Genomic DNA, 19,547 nt, shown 5'->3' on the forward strand with positions numbered 1-19,547 from the left:
CCAGGCTCTGAGCTGTCAGCACAGAGCCTGACGCGGGGCTCAAACTCATGAACTGTCAGATCATGACCTGAGCCGAAGTCAGACGCTCAACCGACTGAGCCACCCAGGGGCCCCTATTTTATTCTTAATAAAGAATTTAGCTCACTTCGCTTGCAGGTTTTAGAAGAATTTTCAATATCACATTTTATAGCCTTACGTTGACTTCCATCTTTCTCAAAGTTGTGGGAATTTCAACTGAATTCCTGAGGCTAAAGGAAATACTAAATACAGTAATATTTAAGAAACACTAGACTTAGTACTATTTATTGGGGAAACTCAAAGTGATTTAATATATATACTCTACTTATATGCTTAACCAATGTTAGATTGACAAACGCATAGTTTATGCCATGGTAAAGTCGGAATTTTAGAACGAAAACACCTCAAAACATATGAACAAAATTTATTGTTACTGTTCTCTATTAGTTGTTCATATTTTTACACTTGCTGGTCTCTTGATCTGGGATACCCATCTGCATGGTGCAAAGTTCAGCACCTCAATACTCCTTTATAACACAATTCGTCGTTTTTTGTGTGATGAGATTCTTGAAGGCAGGGAACATAATTTAAATGATCTTTATATTACCAAACCCTAGTACTCTGCCTGGCAGTATTAGACTTTTAACAAGTGGTGGTTAAAATAAAAAAGTTTATACCAGAGCTGATAAATCGAGAAGGTAATGACAAGACCTAAAGATTAGGTCTTGTCAGGGGCACCTGGGTGGCTCAGTCGGTTAAGCATCTGACATGGGCTCAGGTCATGATCTCATGGTTCCTGGGTTTGTGCCCTGCGTGGGGCTCTGTGCTGACAGCTCAGAGCCTAAAGCCTGCTTCAGATTCGGTGTCTCCCCCCGCCCCTCCGACCCTCCCCCACTCATGCTCTGGGTCTCTCTCTCAAAGAGAAACATTAAAAAAAAAAAAAAAAAGATTAGGTCTTGTCAGCCAGAGCAAAAGCACAGAGAAGTAAAGCGTTTTTGGAAAACAGCAGGTAGTTTGGTGTGACTGGGTGCCCAGTTTAAACAAAAGAGTTATTAAGTCTGAAAAGGTACGTATCAGGAGGCCGCCAGAGTAAAGTTCAAAATCCTCCGCTTAGCAAGATACATCAAAAGGGTGTTCCCCCAAATAGCTCTGAAGACTAGCCTCCGGCCACCAGCAACCTTAGCTCTGGCAGTATCCAATTACTTGCAATTTCCAAGAAGCATCACATTCTTTCACCCCTTAGCCTTCCCTTGTGCTTTGTCCTTTGCTGGGAAAGCTCTTCTCCCTTCTTTAAAACTCAGCTCAACTGCTACTTTCCCATGGACGCTTTCCCTGTTCCATCAGATTTTATATAGGAGTCTCTCTCCCCTGCTGACCTCTATTTTGTGGTTCCCTTAAGTCCATTGACATGTCCGGTTCCCCACTAAAGTCTACGCAACATGAACCAGGTTTCATCTTTGCATCTCCATCTTCTTTGGTTGTAGATACTCCGATGTTTGGGATTACTGAATATAACAGACTCCGTTTTCCATTATGCCCCCTGGACTCATTTGAAAGCGCATATACTCACTCTACAGACTGTAAACCCAAGTTTGCAGACTGGTAGGGTTTAAAATTTAGGTCAATTAAAACGACTTGTTAGCCACGCTTGCTGCCCCTCGCTAGCCAACAGGGTGAATGCCAGGCCAGGAGTCCAAGGTCCTAAGTTTGCACCAAGGCATTTCAAACATTTCCCTGTGTCCAACGTGTAGGACACAGCCAGGGCCAAGGCAAATAACATGTGTACAGGGGCCAGGACTTTCACAAAGAACTCCTCCCACTTGCAACTTGATGGATTACAAGGCCACGGACTACGCGTAAAAAGGAGCAAGATCCAAGGCCTGTGAGGTTGCCCAGAACAAGCCCAAACCCCTTTGCTCGGCATTTCTTCCCCAGCGGGCTTCCAGAATCTCAAGGCTGAGGAACAAAGCCAGTTAGAGACGCCCAAAGAGGCAAAAGAGGGGCCGGCGGGGAGGAGGAAGGGAGGGCTTTGTTCTGAGAGGTTCTCGGTCCGAACTCAGCTCCCTCACGGGGCTCTGTTCCCAAGCCCTCCACGCCATCACAGGCCGCAGCCACGGCCCCGCGAATTTGGGATTCCGGAATTGGCCGGGTACTGCACCACTCCTGAGCAATCCCCGCTCCCGCCCAAGACTTCCGCGCTCCCCGGCCCACTGGGTGGAGGAAGGAACTCCAGAAAGTTCTACGAGCGCCAGGAACCAAGGCTTGCGCCCACCCCCACAAGGCCCTTCGGCACAGCTCCTCCCAGTCCGAGCGCCCCCGCGCCGTTGCCTAGGTAACCGCGGGGCGGTGGCAGCGGCGAAAGGGGCGGGACTTCCGTCGAGTGACGCGCCAGGACTCGGCTACAAAAGACGACGGCTGCGGCGCGCCGGGCGGAACTTTCCAGAACGCTCGCTGAAAAGCGGAGGAGCGGCTGCTGCCCGAGCTGCGCCCAGCAACGCGCTCCTTCCCGCTCCCCCACACCGGCCTCGGCCCCCTCACCGGTGAGTTTCAGCTCTCGCGCTTCCTCTCGTCCCAAGGCCGGCGCCATTGTCGGCACGGGGAAGCCGGATGGAGCCGCGGTCGGAGGCGGTTGACTCCGCGTGGGCGGGAGGGTTGTCGGTTCCTGTATTCACGATTTTCTTTTTGGGAGGGCTGGTGTGTTGCCGCAGCAGTCTTCCGCACGCGGTGAGTGGGCTCGAGATGTTTCCTGAAGCATTTTCCACTCTATTTAGCCCGAGGTCCCCAAGGACTTGGAGCCCTCAGCTTTCCAATCGACCCCCCTTCCGTGCGCGCCCCCGCGTCCCCTCTGCTCCGGCTTGCTGGGGGTGGGCGACCATTCGCGCACGCGCGGAAGGAGCCAGGGGGCGAGGGGCTGCGGAGGGAGCGGGGCGGAGGCTGCGGTCGCTTCTCCGAGCTCCTCTTTGTTGAGGGCTGGCTGGGGTTCTCCCACCCCTTCGGTCCCAGGTGGGAGGAAGAAAACCGTAACGGTCTGTACCTAACGTAGGGGGCAACCTAACACCATGGAAACTACGCTGACTCCTGGGGGCGAGAGGTGTTCGGTAGTGAAAGTAGAGATGCTATAAGTTCTTTGATTGAGAAACACCCTTAAGATTGCCGGGGGGAGAGCTCGCTTTGTGGTGGCTTAAAATCAGTTTCATAAACCACTCCTTTCCCTCCTCCCTCGTGTCCAAATGTTTTTTTATCTAGGGAGTGTAGGGCTTATCCGATTTACCGGAAGATAAGGATAACGTAAGAACTGAGCCTATTGGTGCTCTTTTTGATTACTGCTGTCATACTGGGAAAGAGAAACAGGAAGAATCCGGATAATAGTGGCGTTAAGTATGGAGCTTTCCTGTGGGAGAGTGGGGACCAGCTGCTACAGAGAAAGGCCTGTGAATTATTCCCTGATAATTACTAGCTGATATTTAGTAAGAATTTATCGCTGAATTACCAAAGGATTTGTTACCTTCTCTGAAGGTTAGGGAAGGTAGTGTTCTATCAGATTTGGGAAAGAGAAGATTTCTCTGCCTTAATTCTGACTTTTCCTAATTAATAGTTGAAAGTTAAAATTGCATTTTATTTCAGGCTGTAGAAAATGGTGAAAGAAACTACTTACTATGATGTTTTGGGGGTCAAACCCAATGCCACCCAGGAAGAATTGAAAAAGGCTTACAGGAAATTGGCTTTGAAGTACCACCCTGACAAGAATCCAAATGAAGGAGAGAAGGTAAGTGATGTACTCCTACTTTTTTTTTTTATGTGTTCAGTCTTAAATGTAGCTGTGTAATTCTTTGCCAGGTATATACTATTTCCATTGCAGTCTGACAATGAGTATGTGTAATACAGTGATTGTTTTTGCAGCACTTTTTTTCTGAAGGGAAATTTTCTTTCTCTCAAACAGTTTAAACAGATTTCTCAAGCTTATGAAGTTCTCTCTGATGCGAAGAAAAGGGAATTATATGACAAAGGAGGAGAACAGGCAATTAAAGAAGGTGGAGCAGGTGGTGGTTTTGGCTCCCCCATGGACATCTTTGATATGTTTTTTGGAGGAGGAGGAAGGATGCAGAGAGAGAGGAGAGGTAAGAATAACCTAGTCCACATGCAGCAAATTAAAGTAGCCCTTTGTGAAAGTAAATTCTTGAGAAATCATCTGTTTGAAATGCTTGTTTACATGTTGGTATAAAGTTGCAAACTGACAAACTGCCACTTTGATGTAATTTTTTAAAGTGAGAGGTAACCAAAAACAGCTAAGTCAATCAAGTTCTAACAAGTGCTTGTAAAGTTCTCCAATATGTATGACATTTGGAAGGTTAGCAACCCTTAGGTAAAGGAATAGAGTATAGGAACATAGTATTCAAAACCCTTTTTAGAGATATTTGACCCCTCCCCCACCCTTCAGCCCAGTTGGAGGTGGTGGCCTTGTTCAAAGTGAGTTAAAGTGCAGAAATTTAAAATTTCCTCAGGGTCATGTGTAGCAAGGCATCAGAGTCAGGATTAGCTTTTATTATGTCCCAATAGCTTACAGTCTGTTTAATCTCGCTTCAATTTAAAATATTTTAAAATATGTACCCCTAACATTTAACAAAAATGTAGTTAAGGAACTTAAAACAATTTGTAATCAAAGTTAATTACTTAGGATGATTTGTCACACAGAAAAACAGCTGGGGTGTTTTTTTTGTTTTTTTTTTTTTTTAATTTTTTTAAGGAATGGACTAGCAAAGTCTGACTCCCATAAAAAGGTTTTTTGGTCTTGAAACTGGAGGATAAGTCACACTTCAGGAATTGTTTGCTCTCCCTTCTCTGTAGTCTCAAATCTATAAAGGGTAAAGAAGGGCAGTTTTTAGCATGCCAGAATCAACTACATGGACCTGTATTTGATACAGAACCAAAGGTGGAGCTAGGAGGAAAAGGATACAGTTAATGGTGCTTCATTGGAAAGTAAAAATACTCTTTAGGCATGCTCTGCAGATAAGAGTGAGGGAGGTTTTTCACTGAGGCTTAAGGCAGTACTCATTCCTGGTGGATAAAAGTCATTGTGGAAGAATCATTAGCTAGGAACTTACTAATTAACTATTGGCAAGTGACTTCTTTGTAGTCTTTGTATCCTTATGCAATCTCTTTTCCATTTCACATTTTAAGGTGAGATATGGCACTGCTTTATAGCCACTGGCCACATTTAAATAAATTTCTTTATAGTAGCCATTCTTAGGTGCTAAATAGCTACACGTGATTAGTGGCTACTGTATTAGATATCATGGATATAAAATGTTTCTACTGTTGTAGGCGTATTGAATAGGACTGTCTGAGAAATACAGTCTTTAACTACTGTTGCCCCAAAAGTAAATATGCCACACTTCAGAAAGAAGTGGAAATTAATAGCCTTCTGTAGAGACTGAATAAATATGTCTGCTTTCCTGGCGAATTTTGCTTAGTTGGAACTCAGTGTGCTGAAGGATTTTTGGATGAAGAAATGGTTGGCCATGTTCAATACCATACTAAGTGAAAGGTTTAGAGTATATTAGTACAGAAATGCAGTTTGGATTAATTTATTGTGAAACCTATTTAAATAACATGGATTTCCCAAGTGATTTTGCAGTTGAGGTTTTTGATTAGCATGGTTTATAAGATGGTCACAAATATGTCCTCAGGCAGATTATTCAATGTCACCCAGTTTTCCTCAACTGAAATCACATCATAGTTCGTGGATCATGTGTGATAATGTGGCCAACTTCTATGTATGTGATAGGTGCTCAACAGATGTGTCCTGTGAGACTAGTCTTTCATTATTCTTTACTATTTTTAAAGTGCAATGAACACAAACATAAGAAATTTCTTAGATTTTTAACGAGCTGTCATTTATTCTAGGTAAAAATGTTGTGCATCAGCTCTCTGTAACCTTAGAAGATTTATATAATGGTGCAACAAGAAAACTAGCTCTGCAAAAGAATGTGATTTGCGACAAATGTGAAGGTATGTATGGTCTTTTCACACCTTTACTATAAGTGAAAATGAGACCAAAGCTCTTCTAGATAAATAAAACTGACAGTACTCTACCTAAATCTTGGAGAGTACAAGTATGAAGAAAACCTCCTGAATCCACCACCTTTTTCCACGTGTGTGTTTTATTCCTTTTTTTTTTTTTTTTTTAACGTTTGTTTATTATGGATGGGAGGGGTGCAAGGAGAAAGGGAGACAGGATCCGAAGCAGGCTCTGCTGTGACAGCACAGAGCCTGATGTGGGGCTTGAACTCCTGAAACATGAGATCATGACCTGAGCTGAAGTTGGACCTTAACCAACTAAGCCACTCAGGGGCCCCTTGTATGTTTTAAATACAGTTGGAATCAATCTAATTTGTGGTGTCTTTTTTTTCCTCAACATTATTCAGAGTTGAACACTTCTGTTCTCTTTAAAACTCTTATGTCATTCTAATGGCTTCCCTGATTTGTAATAATGGTTTAAACAGTGTCTTCTTTTTTGGACACTTAACTGTTTAGACCAGTTTCTGGGTGAGAACATGTAATTTTAAGTTATTTGTTTGAAATAAAGGTATTTTCTAAAGAGAATACATGCTTTAAAATGTTCTCATCTCACAGATAAAGTATTCCTAAAAATTGTGCTTTGGGAGCACATGTTTAAAACAAAAATCTGGGGGCGCCTGGGTGGCTCAGTCGGTTAAGCGTCCGACTTCAGCTCAGGTCATTTCACGGTCCGTGAGTTCGAGCCCTGCATCGGACTCTGGGCTGACAGCTCAGAGCCTGGAGCCTGCTTCAGATTCTGTGTCTCCCTCTGTCTCTGACCCTCCCCCATTCATGTTCTGTCTCTATCTCAAACATAAACATTAACAAAAAAATTTTTTTTTTAAATCTGAAATGGTTCTTTGGAAAGACAGTAAAAATGTTATCTATTAACTGAAGCTGGTGGTGGCTATATTTTGTGAAATATAAAAAGGCTGAATTGTAGATTTTTAGGACAGCATTCCATCAAACCTTGGAAACTGAATGTAGTGTTTAAGAACTTTGATTAATATTAAAACATTCATCATATCCAATACTAAATTCCAACATTTCTTTTTAAACTGTTTAGGCCGAGGTGGTAAGAAAGGAGCGGTAGAATGTTGTCCCAATTGCCGAGGTACTGGAATGCAAATAAGAATTCATCAGATAGGACCTGGAATGGTTCAGCAAATTCAATCTGTGTGCATGGAGTGCCAGGGCCATGGGGAACGAATCAGTCCTAAAGATAGATGTAAAAGCTGCAACGGAAGGAAGATAGTTCGAGAAAAGAAGATTCTAGAAGTTCATATTGACAAAGGTGAGTTCTGAGTCACTTTCTTATTTTGATAGAACACTGGTATCAGCAAATGATTGAATAGTGTTCTAAACTTAATTTTCTTCTATTAAATCATTAGATCTTCCACTTGTAACTGAAATAACGATTTCCTTGGGAACTGCTAGATTAAAGGATATGCCTTTTTTTTTTTTTTTTTTTTTTTTTTTTGGTAAAGATTTTAAGTATTCTCTACACTTACCAGTGGGGCTCAAACTTGACAACCCTAAGATTGAGTCATGGGTTCCACTGACTGAACCAACCAGGCACTCCAGGATGTGCCTTCTTTTAAGGATAGGGGGGTTTAGGTAAAGAATTCAGGGGGTCTCCTATTTTCTTGAAATTGTTCTAAACTAATGAACATGTTTTAACTGGTAAACAAGAACTTATGAATATGTAGCAATGTCTTTCAGACATGGCTAATTTAAAATGAAACTATTACATAATGTGCATACTAATACGGAATTGTTGATCATATGAACCTCATTCCATATTACTACGTAAATCTGCATTAACTTATGCCTCTGTAATGTTGTTTTGTGTGATTTATGGTACTGCCCTCCTTTCACTTTTCCTCTCTCAGTTGGTCCATGTGTAGTCAGGTTTGGATTTTTTTGCTTTGATAGAACATCCCTTTTGCTACCAACAGTGTTTTTAGGAGAGCATTAGTTGTAAGTGAAGCCATATTTGCTGCTTTTATCCATGCTTTTTACAGTAGTGGAACATCGAGCAAAACCAAGTACAGTTGAATTGCTTCACTGCTGTAACAAGACAGCAACTTGGCCTCAAGAATAAAGACAAACTGTTCCTTTTCTTCTATGTAATACTGGTATTGTGGTTTAAGTTCTTAGTTTTTTAGAGATACATCCTCACGTATTTAGATTTTGCTTCAAAAAGGGATTGGGGGAAGGGTGTCTGAGTGGCTCAGTCAGTTAAGCATCCGTTTTCCTTCAGGTCATGATCTCTTACAGTTCGAATCGTGAGTTCGAGCCCCATGTCCCCGCATCTGGCTCTGCTGACAGCTCAGAGCCAGGAGCCTGCTTCAGATTCTGTGTCTCCCTCTCTCTCTGCCCCCTCCCCTGCTCATGTTCTGTCTCAAAAATAAGCACTGAAGGGGCGCCTGGGTGGCGCAGTCGGTTAAGCGTCCGACTTCAGCCAGGTCACGATCTCGCGGTCCGTGAGTTCGAGCCCCGCGTCGGGCTCTGGGCTGATGGCTCAGAGCCTGGAGCCTGTTTCCGATTCTGTGTCTCCCTCTCTCTCTGCCCCTCCCCCGTTCATGCTCTGTCTCTCTCTGTCCCAAAAATAAATAAACGTTGAAAAAAAATTTAAAAAAAAAAAAAAAATAAGCACTGAAAAGAATTTTTTTTAAATGGAGGGGGGAACATGGGTGAAGGTACTATAATACATGAAGGATTAGTCATGAAATGATCTGCTGGATCTAGTTTGATGGATATTCATTAGTTTTGGCTACATAATAGGGGTTTCATATCTTTCATAATATGTAAAACAGTGGCTCTTGTTTGGGTCCCCTCAGTGATTGGTTCAGGAGACAAGCTGGATATAAGTAATGTTTATTGTTAATTATTATGGTTATGTTTGCCAGTTAACTGATTTGGTGGCAGCATGGGCCTTTTTATTTAATCCTCGAAACAGTCCTGATGAGGTAGGTGTCTGGGAAAGTTGGTATTTATTTTGGAATGTTATGCAACTTGCTTCCCCAGGGTAATCCAGCTAGCAGTAAATAGCAGCTCTGAGATTTGGAGCCTCACGTGGGTTTGCGTCTATGGTTTGTGTTCTCCTCTGTGATCACTTTCTTCAGTAAAAAAAATGGCCTGATTGAATCATGTGGGCATTCTTAGTCATTTCGGTAAATTTAGCATCCACAAAGACTTGAGCATTTTTTTCAGGCATACACAAACATGCAACAATTTCTTAATAAAGATTCTGACATTAGTTGGATGTTAAATAAGAGTGTAAAACTAATCTTTTGTTTTTAGGCATGAAAGATGGCCAGAAGATAACATTCCATGGTGAAGGAGACCAAGAACCTGGACTGGAACCAGGAGATATTATCATTGTTTTAGATCAGAAGGACCATGCTGTTTTTACTAGGTAAAAACTTACCAATTACTCAAACTGACAAATTGCATTTTTTTAAATGTGCTTTTCGTTACTCTAAAAACTTACTGGAAATACTGTAGAAAAGTGTAGTAGAGTTAGGTTATATGTGGTATCTTTTCTAAAAGGCTGTTAGCCATTGTTTCAGTAGGCTACAAACAAAAAAAGATCAGATTTTGGTTTTCGGGTAAATTTAGGTAAATCGTTACCTAAAGGATATGCTTTTTTTAAAGAAGTGTTTTGTATGAATATAAATAGTCTTTGTGTAAGCAGTTAATTTGAAATGACCTAAACCTTTTGCCCCTTTTAGTCCAGAGTTTGTGGTAAGTTGAGTTGCTTTTAATTGTAAATAAATGTATAGAAACTTCTCTGTAGAAAACTAAATTAGTATATAAATTGAGGTCTGTTGCTGTGAAATGATACTGTTTATGCTCTTACAGTTAAGAATAAGGATTTGTTAACCCATGTGTTAAATATATAGCCATTGCTAATTTAAAGCTTTGGACGAGAGTAGGGATCCTATAAATCTGTTCGGAATGACATGAAGGAACTGGTTTTGAGTTAGTGAAAAAGAACATTCCTATAAGTGTCTTAAATAATGGGAAATGCTATCAAAGTCAGGATTTTGATGGGGTCATTTGAGGTGAATCTACTAGTTTTGTTTGTGTTTAATGCTTGCTTTTGAGAGAGGGGGGAAACAATCCTAAGCAGGGTCTGTGCTGTCACCACAGAGCCCGATGTGGGGCTCGAACTCAGAAACTGTTGACCTGAGCTGAAATCAAGAGTCAGATGCTTAACCAACGGAGCCACCCAGGCACCCCTGAATCTACAAGTTTTATTTGGAGAGTACTCTGTGGATAAGTTATTTTACTAATATGAACTGGAAAAGAAAGTCTTAAGCACAAGGAGTAAGTGGGCTATATAAAATACAAAAAGTATTTCATAATAATGCAAAGCACTATATTAGTAATTCATGTAGGTCAGTAAAAAATTCTTTTATCATTTGGAATTGGTCATCCCCATTATTTAATTTCACAGAACCTAAATCCAGGACCCAGTTGGGAGTCTGTTCTGCCTCACACTATGTCCTTTCCTTCTTAATATCAGCACTTTTTTTTTTTTTTTTTAAGCTGCACTGTTGTGGGAAAATTTTTTTTCCCCTTGTTAAGAAACCAGATTTAAAATTAGGTAATGGGGATAAGTAGTAGAGGCTACCTAGAATGAGTGGAAAGATTCTAAATTCTTACCCAGGAAATGGTTGGCAGGGTTGCTGTTTCTAGATCACAGCTGTTTTGAGAATTGGGAGAGAAAGGACTTTTTTTTTGTGAAAGATACCCTTGCTTGCTGTTAAGAAAACGGATTTGCCGGGGCGCCTGGGTGGCGCAGTCGGTTAAGCGTCCAACTTCAGCCAGGTCACGATCTCGCGCTCTGTGAGTTCGAGCCCCGCGTCAGGCTCTGGGCTGATGGCTCAGAGCCTGGAGCCTGTTTCCAATTCTGTGTCTCCCTCTCTCTGCCCCTCCCCCGTTCATGCTCTGTCTCTCTCCATCCCAAAAATAAATAAACGTTGGAAAAAAAAAAAAATGGATTTGCCTATTGTGGTACTTCTAATCACTGGTGATTTGAGAGAATTGAGTGTATGTCATATTTATGTTGATAACAGGCGAGGAGAGGATCTTTTCATGTGTATGGACATACAGCTGGTTGAAGCACTGTGCGGCTTTCAAAAGCCAATATCTACTCTAGACAACAGAACCATTGTCATTACCTCTCATCCAGGTATGATAACTTAGATGAGCTTGTCTGTTAGAGTATTTTCGCGGTCTGCTGCTAGCTAGTATATAGGCACTGAGAAAACTAGTATAATTACTTGTTCAGTTAAGTCTCTCCCTGAGCTGAGCTGAAATTGTATGGTAATTGGGTTTCTTAAGGAAGCCCCTAAAAACTGAAAGGTAATTGGATTGCTTCACATATATTTATTCCTGTCAGTGAGCTAGGACATTACTCTTTATTTTCCCCGCCTCATAAAAATGTGACTGTATTTAATAAAACTTGGCTTCTATGTTTTTAGGTCAGATTGTCAAGCATGGAGATATCAAGTGTGTGCTGAATGAAGGCATGCCAATTTATCGTAGACCATACGAAAAGGGTCGCCTAATCATCGAATTTAAGGTAAGCTATAAAGTAGCCTGGGAATACTTGACAATGATTAGCTTATTAAAATATAACAGAATTACATTTCTGGATGGTAAAGCACATTATAGTCTCTTGTTCAGGAAGAAATGAGCTAACACAAGGCTATAATTAGGATCTTATATTTAGTTCAGCAGAAGTACTTAGCCATTGTGAGTTTTTGGCAAAATACTACAGTGCTTGGTTAAAGGATGGTTCATAAAGCAACCCCCAACCATTTTTTTTCAATCTTAAATTGGCCCTTGACCAACAAATACAGCTTTTATTAAAAACATTTTTGGGGTTGCCTGGGTGGCTTGGTCGGTTAAGTGTCCGACTTCAGCTCAGATCATGATGTCGCAGTTGATTGGTCGAGCCCCATATTGGGCTCTGCTGACAGCTCAGCCTGAAGCCTGCTTCGGATTCTGTCTCCCTGTCTCTCTGCCCCTCCCCTACTCATGCTCTGTCTCAAAAGTATACTTTTTAAGAAACTTAGACCGCACTCTGGTCAAGAGTGTCGGTCCTGATCGGTTGGCCTTGCCTCTCATTGTAATAAACTTTGTTGTGACGGTCAAAAAAAAAAAAAAAAAAGAAACTTAAACATTTTTGGGAAAAGAAAGACTGCTTTTGTGAGGATGAATAGCTTTGTTTAAATTCTGTTACAAGGAATTAGTATGTTTTAGTGTGGGTTCTTACATTGGCTGAATAGAACCATAATCATCACAGTGCAGTTTTACTCCGATGAGGGTTTTTTTAATGCCTTAAATTCTAGTTAAGGCTATACTAGCTAGATGTTTTTGTGCCTTTTAGAACATGTGTTCTAACTTGGGATTGGCAGATTCACCAAAAGATAATGTTCTCAAGTGTTTTTCTGGGGAAAATGGGTCAATGGTAATATGTCTAAGGAGCTACTTGGTTAAGTAAATCAAATGGAACTTACAGTGGAGATTTCTTTTTATAGGTAAACTTCCCTGAGAATGGCTTTCTCTCTCCTGATAAACTGTCTTTGCTGGAAAAGCTCCTACCTGAGAGGAAGGAAGTAGAAGAGACTGATGAAATGGACCAGGTAGAACTGGTGGACTTTGATCCAAATCAGGAAAGAAGGCGCCATTACAATGGAGAAGCGTATGAGGATGATGAACATCACCCTAGGGGAGGTGTTCAGTGTCAGACCTCTTAATGGGGCCAGTGAAGAACACTGCTGGCATTTTATATGCAGTAGTGAACGAATGAAGGACTATAATCATAGCTCACTACTTGCTATTATTGTTTTTGTTTTAATATTCAACTATAGTAGTGTTTTAAAAGTTAAATGAAGAATAAAAAATATAAAAGCTCTGACTTTGCCCTGTATGTATGATGAATTCAGTGTGCAAGATAAGTTTAATACTTGTAAAAACTACTTTTAAAAAATCTCCCCTAGCATTTGTTAGAGGCCCGATGTTGTAATTGATTTCAGCTCTATGTACAAGAACTAGTTTAGACTGAAAATGCTAGGTAAATGTATTGACTTCAGTGTATGACCCTTAATTGTTAAGCTATAAAGTTGAAACTTGTGTTTAATTGGCAATCTGAAAAAGAATTTGTAGAGAAGTGTTGGTCTGTAGTTCTATTAAGTGGGATTCATTGTGATGCTTCTGCATTTATTCTGTTGCCTCAACTGTTACTTAAAGATGGCATGCTGTGTAATTTGGCCTGTGGTATCAGTGGTGGAAAGGACAACTTAAGAAGGGGTTTATCATAATCTGCTGTTTGAGGGCTTGCACTTGTAGAACTGCATTCCCTTCTGTGCCATCTTTTTTTATATATATATATATATTTTATTTATATATATATATATATATATATGTACACACACACACACACACACACACACACACACACACATACACACACCAGTCCTGGTTACACTTTTTCCTTCTCTTTGGACCATGATAAGCTTCAGAGTAGTGACTTCGGGAGCAGGGTAACTTAGAGTGAAGAGATATTTACACAGAAAAGTAAATTTGCATGTATGAGCTAGGAAGGTGTTTTTTAGGTATGTTACAGGCTTACTTTAAACAATTTAACTTACGCTCCGAAGTAACTGTAATTTAATGTTGGTAGTATAGCAAATTATGATGAATAGCTTTAATTGTATGTTTAAAAGTCATGTTCACAAGCTTAAATCTGGATATCAGAATTAAGCAATTCTTGAAATGTATGAATGTCTCCTTAATATACTGATTACAAAGCATTTCCAGTGTGTCACTACAGGCTTTTTTTTCCCCTAGATTAAAAGCATTGGCTTTTCATTAATTAAGATAGGTAATTTGTCATTTAACTAGTTAAATGGGTAATTGAAAATGGTACTTAACTATAGTTGAATGTTAAACAAGGGTGGGGAGTGAAAGTGGGTGAGGGGTAAGTAATGAGCCAAAAGGGTTTTTAAAAACTTTGCAAACACTGGTGTGAAAATGTGAACGTTTTTACCCATTTATCCTGATTATGCTGCATCTCCTGTAATCAGTAAGGTTAAACATTTCTCCAGAAGTGGCCCACATCTAAGTTCCCCTCATAGAGCACATTTGAGTTAAAAAGGAGAAACTAAAACAAAGTTTTCACACTTGCAGTGTTTGTCATAGTGAAATAATTAATAACCTGTTATTTTTAGATTGTCATTTTTAGTCAGTACCATACAGCTACCCTTGTGTTTGGGTATGATGCCAGGTACTCAGGAAAGCACAACAAAGTATGACCAGAAATCTTAAATTTCTCCAAAGAACCCTGAGTTGTAATACATATAACATCTTAAAAAATTGAAATCCTCATGTTTAACATCAGTCATTGAGGGCAACTATAAATTACAACCACAGTGAAATACTACTTCACACCTACTAATCCAAAATGAAAATAGGTGAAACCGTGGAGAAATTGGAACCCGGTACCTCATTGGTAGGAATGTAAAATGGTGTAAAAGTTGAGCAGTTTCTCAAAGAGCCTACAGTTAGTAATTGACTCCTTGGCTAAGTGAGATACTTGTTGCCAGTGTTATCTGTAAAATTCACAGTAGCCAAAGAGGAGCAAACCCATACCCAACTAATAGACAAAATGTGATGGTGCGTGTGTGACAGGACAAATTATTGTATGTGTACTTAAATGACCTATCAAGGCAAATTCATACACCAGTTACCAAGGGCTAGGGGGAAGAGGAATGAATGGTTAATGCTTAATTGGTTGTGATAAAGTTTTAGATAAACAGTGATGGTTCTACAAGGTTGTGAATGTTATTAATGCAATGCTACTGAATTATACAGTATAAAAATAAAAGAAAGAAATCTGAAAAGGAAATAGTTAACCAGGAAAGGCAGAAACCGTTTGTAGTTTAAAAGCTGCCCCTGAGAACTTGGACCAAGGTCATCTCTTAACAGCTCTGACCAAGTCTGCTACAGGAATGCATGTGCATCCACACAAGTGGAGTTCCTGGCCCTAGCACTAATGCTTGCTCTGATGCCCTCCCCATCCACTCATACTTGTAGGGAATAAGAATGTCCCATGAGGGTGCTAATGGAACATGGTGGCAGATCTTCCTGTATGTGAAATTAGCATCAGGTCTTTTTCTGCATATGGTACTGCTTCTCAACCTTGGCTACACTTAGATACCTGGGAAACTAAAAACGTGAGCCCCACCCCCACCCCACGCCAGGATTTTAACATCATGGAGCTGGGTGTAGTAGCTTAAGCACCAAGATGTTTATCAACAGCCAAAGTTTAACACTACCAACATAGGGACATAGTCCTATTAACCATCTAGGATAATGCATTGGTAAGAGAAAGTCCAATAATGGCAGCCTTTGACACTGCAGTTAGAAGTTTGAGGCTCAGACCAGGGAGCTTCCCAGCTTAGATGTACACTTCATCACAATATCTTTTTTGAAATAATGTGGGAAAAATGTAGGGTGTAAAAATACAGTGAATGAAACTGCTAACAAGCTACAGCAAAATAAAGATGCTCTTTTCAAGGGTTTCTTAAGTCCTGAACAGTTACCACTTAACTGGGTTATATCTACAACCTTGTGAGGCAGAACAAGAATCAAAACATCCATTTTAGGAGTGGAGAAACTGCCCTCTAGTGTTCTGGATCTCAAAACAGTAAGGTTGATGAGCCCCAGTGCCACGATTGCAGATTCCATAGGTCAGGGACAGGACCTGAAAATTTACCTTTGATTTATTTACTGGATGACAGAACCACTGCTCTGGCCCAAGTAAGTTAACGGTAAAAACTGCAGTCCCAGTTGTCATTCAGTGCTTTTACTCATCTCACTTCCTGTGGCCGGGTTAGGTAAATAAATTGTAATGCATTGTGGAGACACAATTCATGCATTCTTTGCCTGTTCCCAGACCTAAAGAGAAGCAGCTAACAGCCAGATGCAAAGAATAAAGAAATTGAGCTTTGGAATTGCACCTGGCTTTCAGTGTGTGCTCCATGAACAAGGTATGGGAACCTCTGGAAGTCCCTTTCTTCATGTGTATTATGGAAACCATAATAGGCTGTACTTCGTAAGAGTAATTCAGAGAATTAAACAGGGCTGCTTACATAGGAAGGAAGGGCTTTTAGTACAAGTTGAAAAGCAACTGAAGAAAATAATTGTACCTGAGATTTAAAGAAAGGTTGCCTTGAAATCCCATCCTCAGATTTCAATGTATCCAGAGTCACAAATTTATTTTTTTATTTTGAGAGAAACCAATGGGGAAAGGGCAGAGAGAGCCAAACAGGCTCTGTGCTGATAGCCCAGTTGCTGAAGGGCTCAAACCCACAAAACTCATGACCTGAGTGGAAATCAAGGGTTGGACACTTAACTGAGCCACCCAGGTGCCCCCAGAAATACAAATTTAACAACTGAATGGGGAATAGGGCAAATATCCTTACCCTACTGAAGGAAACTTTACTGCTGTGTATTTTAAGTTGTAAGTGCTGGAGACAAATACCAGTTGTATCTGTAGGCTGCAGCAGAGTACCTACTTTCCTAGCTACCTGATGGAACATGTTTTCGTAAGAATGCGGGTGTCCACCTCTGCCCCCACCCTGCCACACAGTTTGGATATGTTCCAGGACCCCCAGTGGAGGTCTGAAACCTAGAAGAGTCCTGAGCACTATGCACTGTTTCTCCCTATACATACATACCTACCTATAATGCTTATAAATTTAGCACAGTAAGATTAATAGAAAAAATAGAACAATTATAAGAACATACTGTAATAAAAGGTGAATGTGGTCTCAAAATAGTACTGTACTCACCGTTGTGATGATGTGAGATGAAATGTCCACATGAGATGAAGAGAGGTGAATGATTAAAGCATTATGACATGCTGTTAGGTTCCATTTGATTTTCTGATGCTAAGTCAGGAGGAGGATCATCTGCTTTCGGGCCGCAGTTGCCTGCATGTAACTGAAACCAGATGAGGGACTGCTGTATGCCATTGGTTACTGCCATCAAACTCCCATTTGCTTATCCTCTCCCGTTGATACTGGTTAAGAGGCCAACAAACATGATCTCTGCCATCTCTTTGTAAAGTGAAAAAGCAGTCCAGTGGTACCATCAGACAGACACCTCCAGCCTCTGACAGTTGGCTCCAGCCAGTGCACAGCACCCACAGCTCATCAGAGACTCCCTAGCCCAACGATGCAGGCCAGCCAGGTTCCAGCACTGCTCTGCTTTACCCAGACCTGGAACAAGGGCACAGAGACCCCACTGTGTGCCTAGAGGGTCTAAGGCCCTCAAGCAGCTCACAGAGAGCTGGACAGTGGTACGGGCTGGCATGGGAGTCCAGAAGCCAGGGTGGCCCTTCTCTCACCTCAGCTTCAGTCCCTGGGGCTCCTCCCATAAGAAAAGCTATGTGCAGAGTAAGTGCAAATACCTTTTAGGTTTGTACAAAAGGAAGTTACAGACAGTTGCACAAGGGTTTCCTGGGAAAGGCGGAAGACTTAATTTTTTTTTACTTTTGTTATGTTAATTCATTTAAGAAAAAAGGTACATTTAATGACTCTCAATCCAGGCTTCTCTTCACCTGGTCTCCCAAGACACTGCATGCATTGCAAGAATCCCACACTGCAGTGCCTGGAAGTCTCCTTCAGCTAACTTTGACCACCAAACCCCTTTACCCACAGCTCCTGCTGGTCCTTTTATGGTCAACTTCAGGAAGCCTTTCCTAACTCAGTGGGGCTTATTATCAGGTGCCCTTCTCCTATCCCACCATTTCAATTACACCTTTTAGCTGGCATTTCTTCCCTGTTCTGACAGGAAACGGTCTTACTAAGCCATCTTCAGCACTAGGTACAAGAACAGATGTTTGATAAAATTCCAAGAAGGAATAAGTGAACATGTGCTGACCAACTAGATTCTTGTTCTTCGTGAGCACAAAGTTACTGTTAAAAAAACAAAATTCAACTGAGTAAATTTTGAGATCCAATTGACTTACTTCAGCAGTTAATGAATCCAGCAGCATCCCATCTAACAGGAGCACTGAAGAACTGCACAGAACAAAAGGCTTTTATACACAGAAGGGGGTGGGAAAAGGAGATCTCTAACAAGTGTGGAAAGTTTCAGGCAAGGTTACCTTCCTATGGGGGCCAGAGGGGGTCTATCAGGTAGATTACCTCATAAATACTGAATTCCAGATTCACTGGTTAATGATTACAGTCCTGGGACAGGCCGAAACTGCAGTTTGGGTAGGTATTAAATCTTGGCCAGTGTGGAGCTTAGCACAAGGCCAGCACAAGGGACTCCACTTTAGGCCTGTTGTTTCTCATTCTTAACAGTACTGCTCAACCATTCACAAGGTCATGGGCTAAATATAAAATCCCAATTTCTTGAAGATATTTCTAAAGGATTCTTAGTACAAGCTGTTTCCTCTTTCCACCTTAAACTTCTTACATGAAAACTTTTCACTGGGCTGTGAAACTACATTCACTTGAATTCATGGATTTATGGCTAATGTTTAACTCAAAATGGCATACACTGTCAAAAAGCTGCAGGTTTAATGGCAAAAGGAAAAAAAAGTTTTGGGAATATGACTGAGGAAGAGGGATTTCTTAGTGCTGCCAAGGATTAATTCAGCCAATATTGAGCATTATTGTGCCAGGCAAAGGATCAGGCTATATTTCACTCAAAGGCAAATTAGAACACTATAAAACTTTGTTTTTTTAAGTTTGTTTATTTTGAGAAAGAGAGCGAGCAGGGGAGGGGCAGAGAGGGAGAGAATCCCAAGCAGGCTCTGCACTGCCAACGCAGAGCCTGATGTGGAGCTCGCACTCACAAACCGCAAGATCATGACCTGAGCTGAAACCACAAGTCGGACACTTAACCGACTGAGCCACCAAGGTGCCCCAACAATGTAAATCATTTAAAAAACTTTCCCCACTCATTTGTACCTAATGAGTGCTAAACTTAAAAGGAGGCATAAAAGGTCTACACAAATAAGGTCTCACTTTCTTGAAATGACACCTGGCACAGCCCCTCCAACATCAACATAAGCACACTCAATACATCTTTGGTTCAAACATAAAAGACACCCCATTTGCAAAGTATTTTCAAGAGTTTTACTGGCTTTTAACTGGTAAGGATGCACATACCTAAAAAGACTTCTCTAAATCTCAGGTCCTTTTCTAATTTTCTTCAGAACAACAGCACATTTTCAATGCCAAACCCTCAGAGATGCCAAAGCGGAATTCTCATAGTGGATCCTACAACTAAGTTCTATCCAGAAGATGAAGATGATGTTCTCTGGAGTTGGCCAGAACGCATGAGAAGGCACAGCTAAGAAGAATGAGTGGACAGTGAGGGCAATGAAATGAGATCCTATCAATACCTGGCCTTTTTACATTCAGTCTATCCTT

At 41.1% G+C, this 19,547-nt stretch overlaps 1 protein-coding gene across 3 annotated transcripts; it reads left to right on the forward strand.

Moving 5' to 3' along the window:
* The first annotated feature begins 1,933 nt into the window (after nt 1–1,933).
* On the forward strand, nt 1,934–13,009 carry DNAJA1 (DnaJ heat shock protein family (Hsp40) member A1). Of its 3 annotated transcripts, none has more exons than XM_043565552.1 (9): nt 1,934–2,558; nt 3,643–3,784; nt 3,959–4,136; nt 5,923–6,027; nt 7,142–7,369; nt 9,382–9,496; nt 11,163–11,278; nt 11,571–11,671; nt 12,633–13,009. In XM_043565552.1, the coding sequence occupies exons 2-9, from the start codon at nt 3,653–3,655 to the stop codon at nt 12,849–12,851; spliced, it is 1,194 nt and encodes a 397-aa protein (XP_043421487.1). In that variant the 5' UTR covers nt 1,934–2,558; nt 3,643–3,652; the 3' UTR covers nt 12,852–13,009. The 3 variants fall into 3 exon arrangements, with proteins under 3 accessions (XP_043421487.1, XP_043421488.1, XP_043421489.1); XM_043565553.1 differs by lacking the exon at nt 1,934–2,558 and adding an exon at nt 2,713–2,742; XM_043565554.1 differs by lacking the exon at nt 1,934–2,558 and adding an exon at nt 3,118–3,136.
* Nucleotides 13,010–19,547: the final 6,538 nt, after the last annotated feature.

This window comes from Prionailurus bengalensis, chromosome D4 (genome assembly GCF_016509475.1).
Source record: "Prionailurus bengalensis isolate Pbe53 chromosome D4, Fcat_Pben_1.1_paternal_pri, whole genome shotgun sequence".
Classification (NCBI taxonomy): Eukaryota; Metazoa; Chordata; class Mammalia; order Carnivora; family Felidae; genus Prionailurus; species Prionailurus bengalensis.

What these genes read in the sequence shown, in the direction of transcription:
- DNAJA1 (XM_043565552.1), top strand. Translation starts at nt 3,653, where the DNA reads ATGGTGAAAGAAACTACTTACTATGATGTTTTGGGGGTCAAACCCAAT. An exon ending in GACCATGCTGTTTTTACTAG is followed by an intron (nt 9,497 to 11,162) that starts GTAAAAACTTAC and finishes TGTTGATAACAG; the next exon opens with GCGAGGAGAGGATCTTTTCA. An exon ending in TGTCATTACCTCTCATCCAG is followed by an intron (nt 11,279 to 11,570) that starts GTATGATAACTT and finishes CTATGTTTTTAG; the next exon opens with GTCAGATTGTCAAGCATGGA.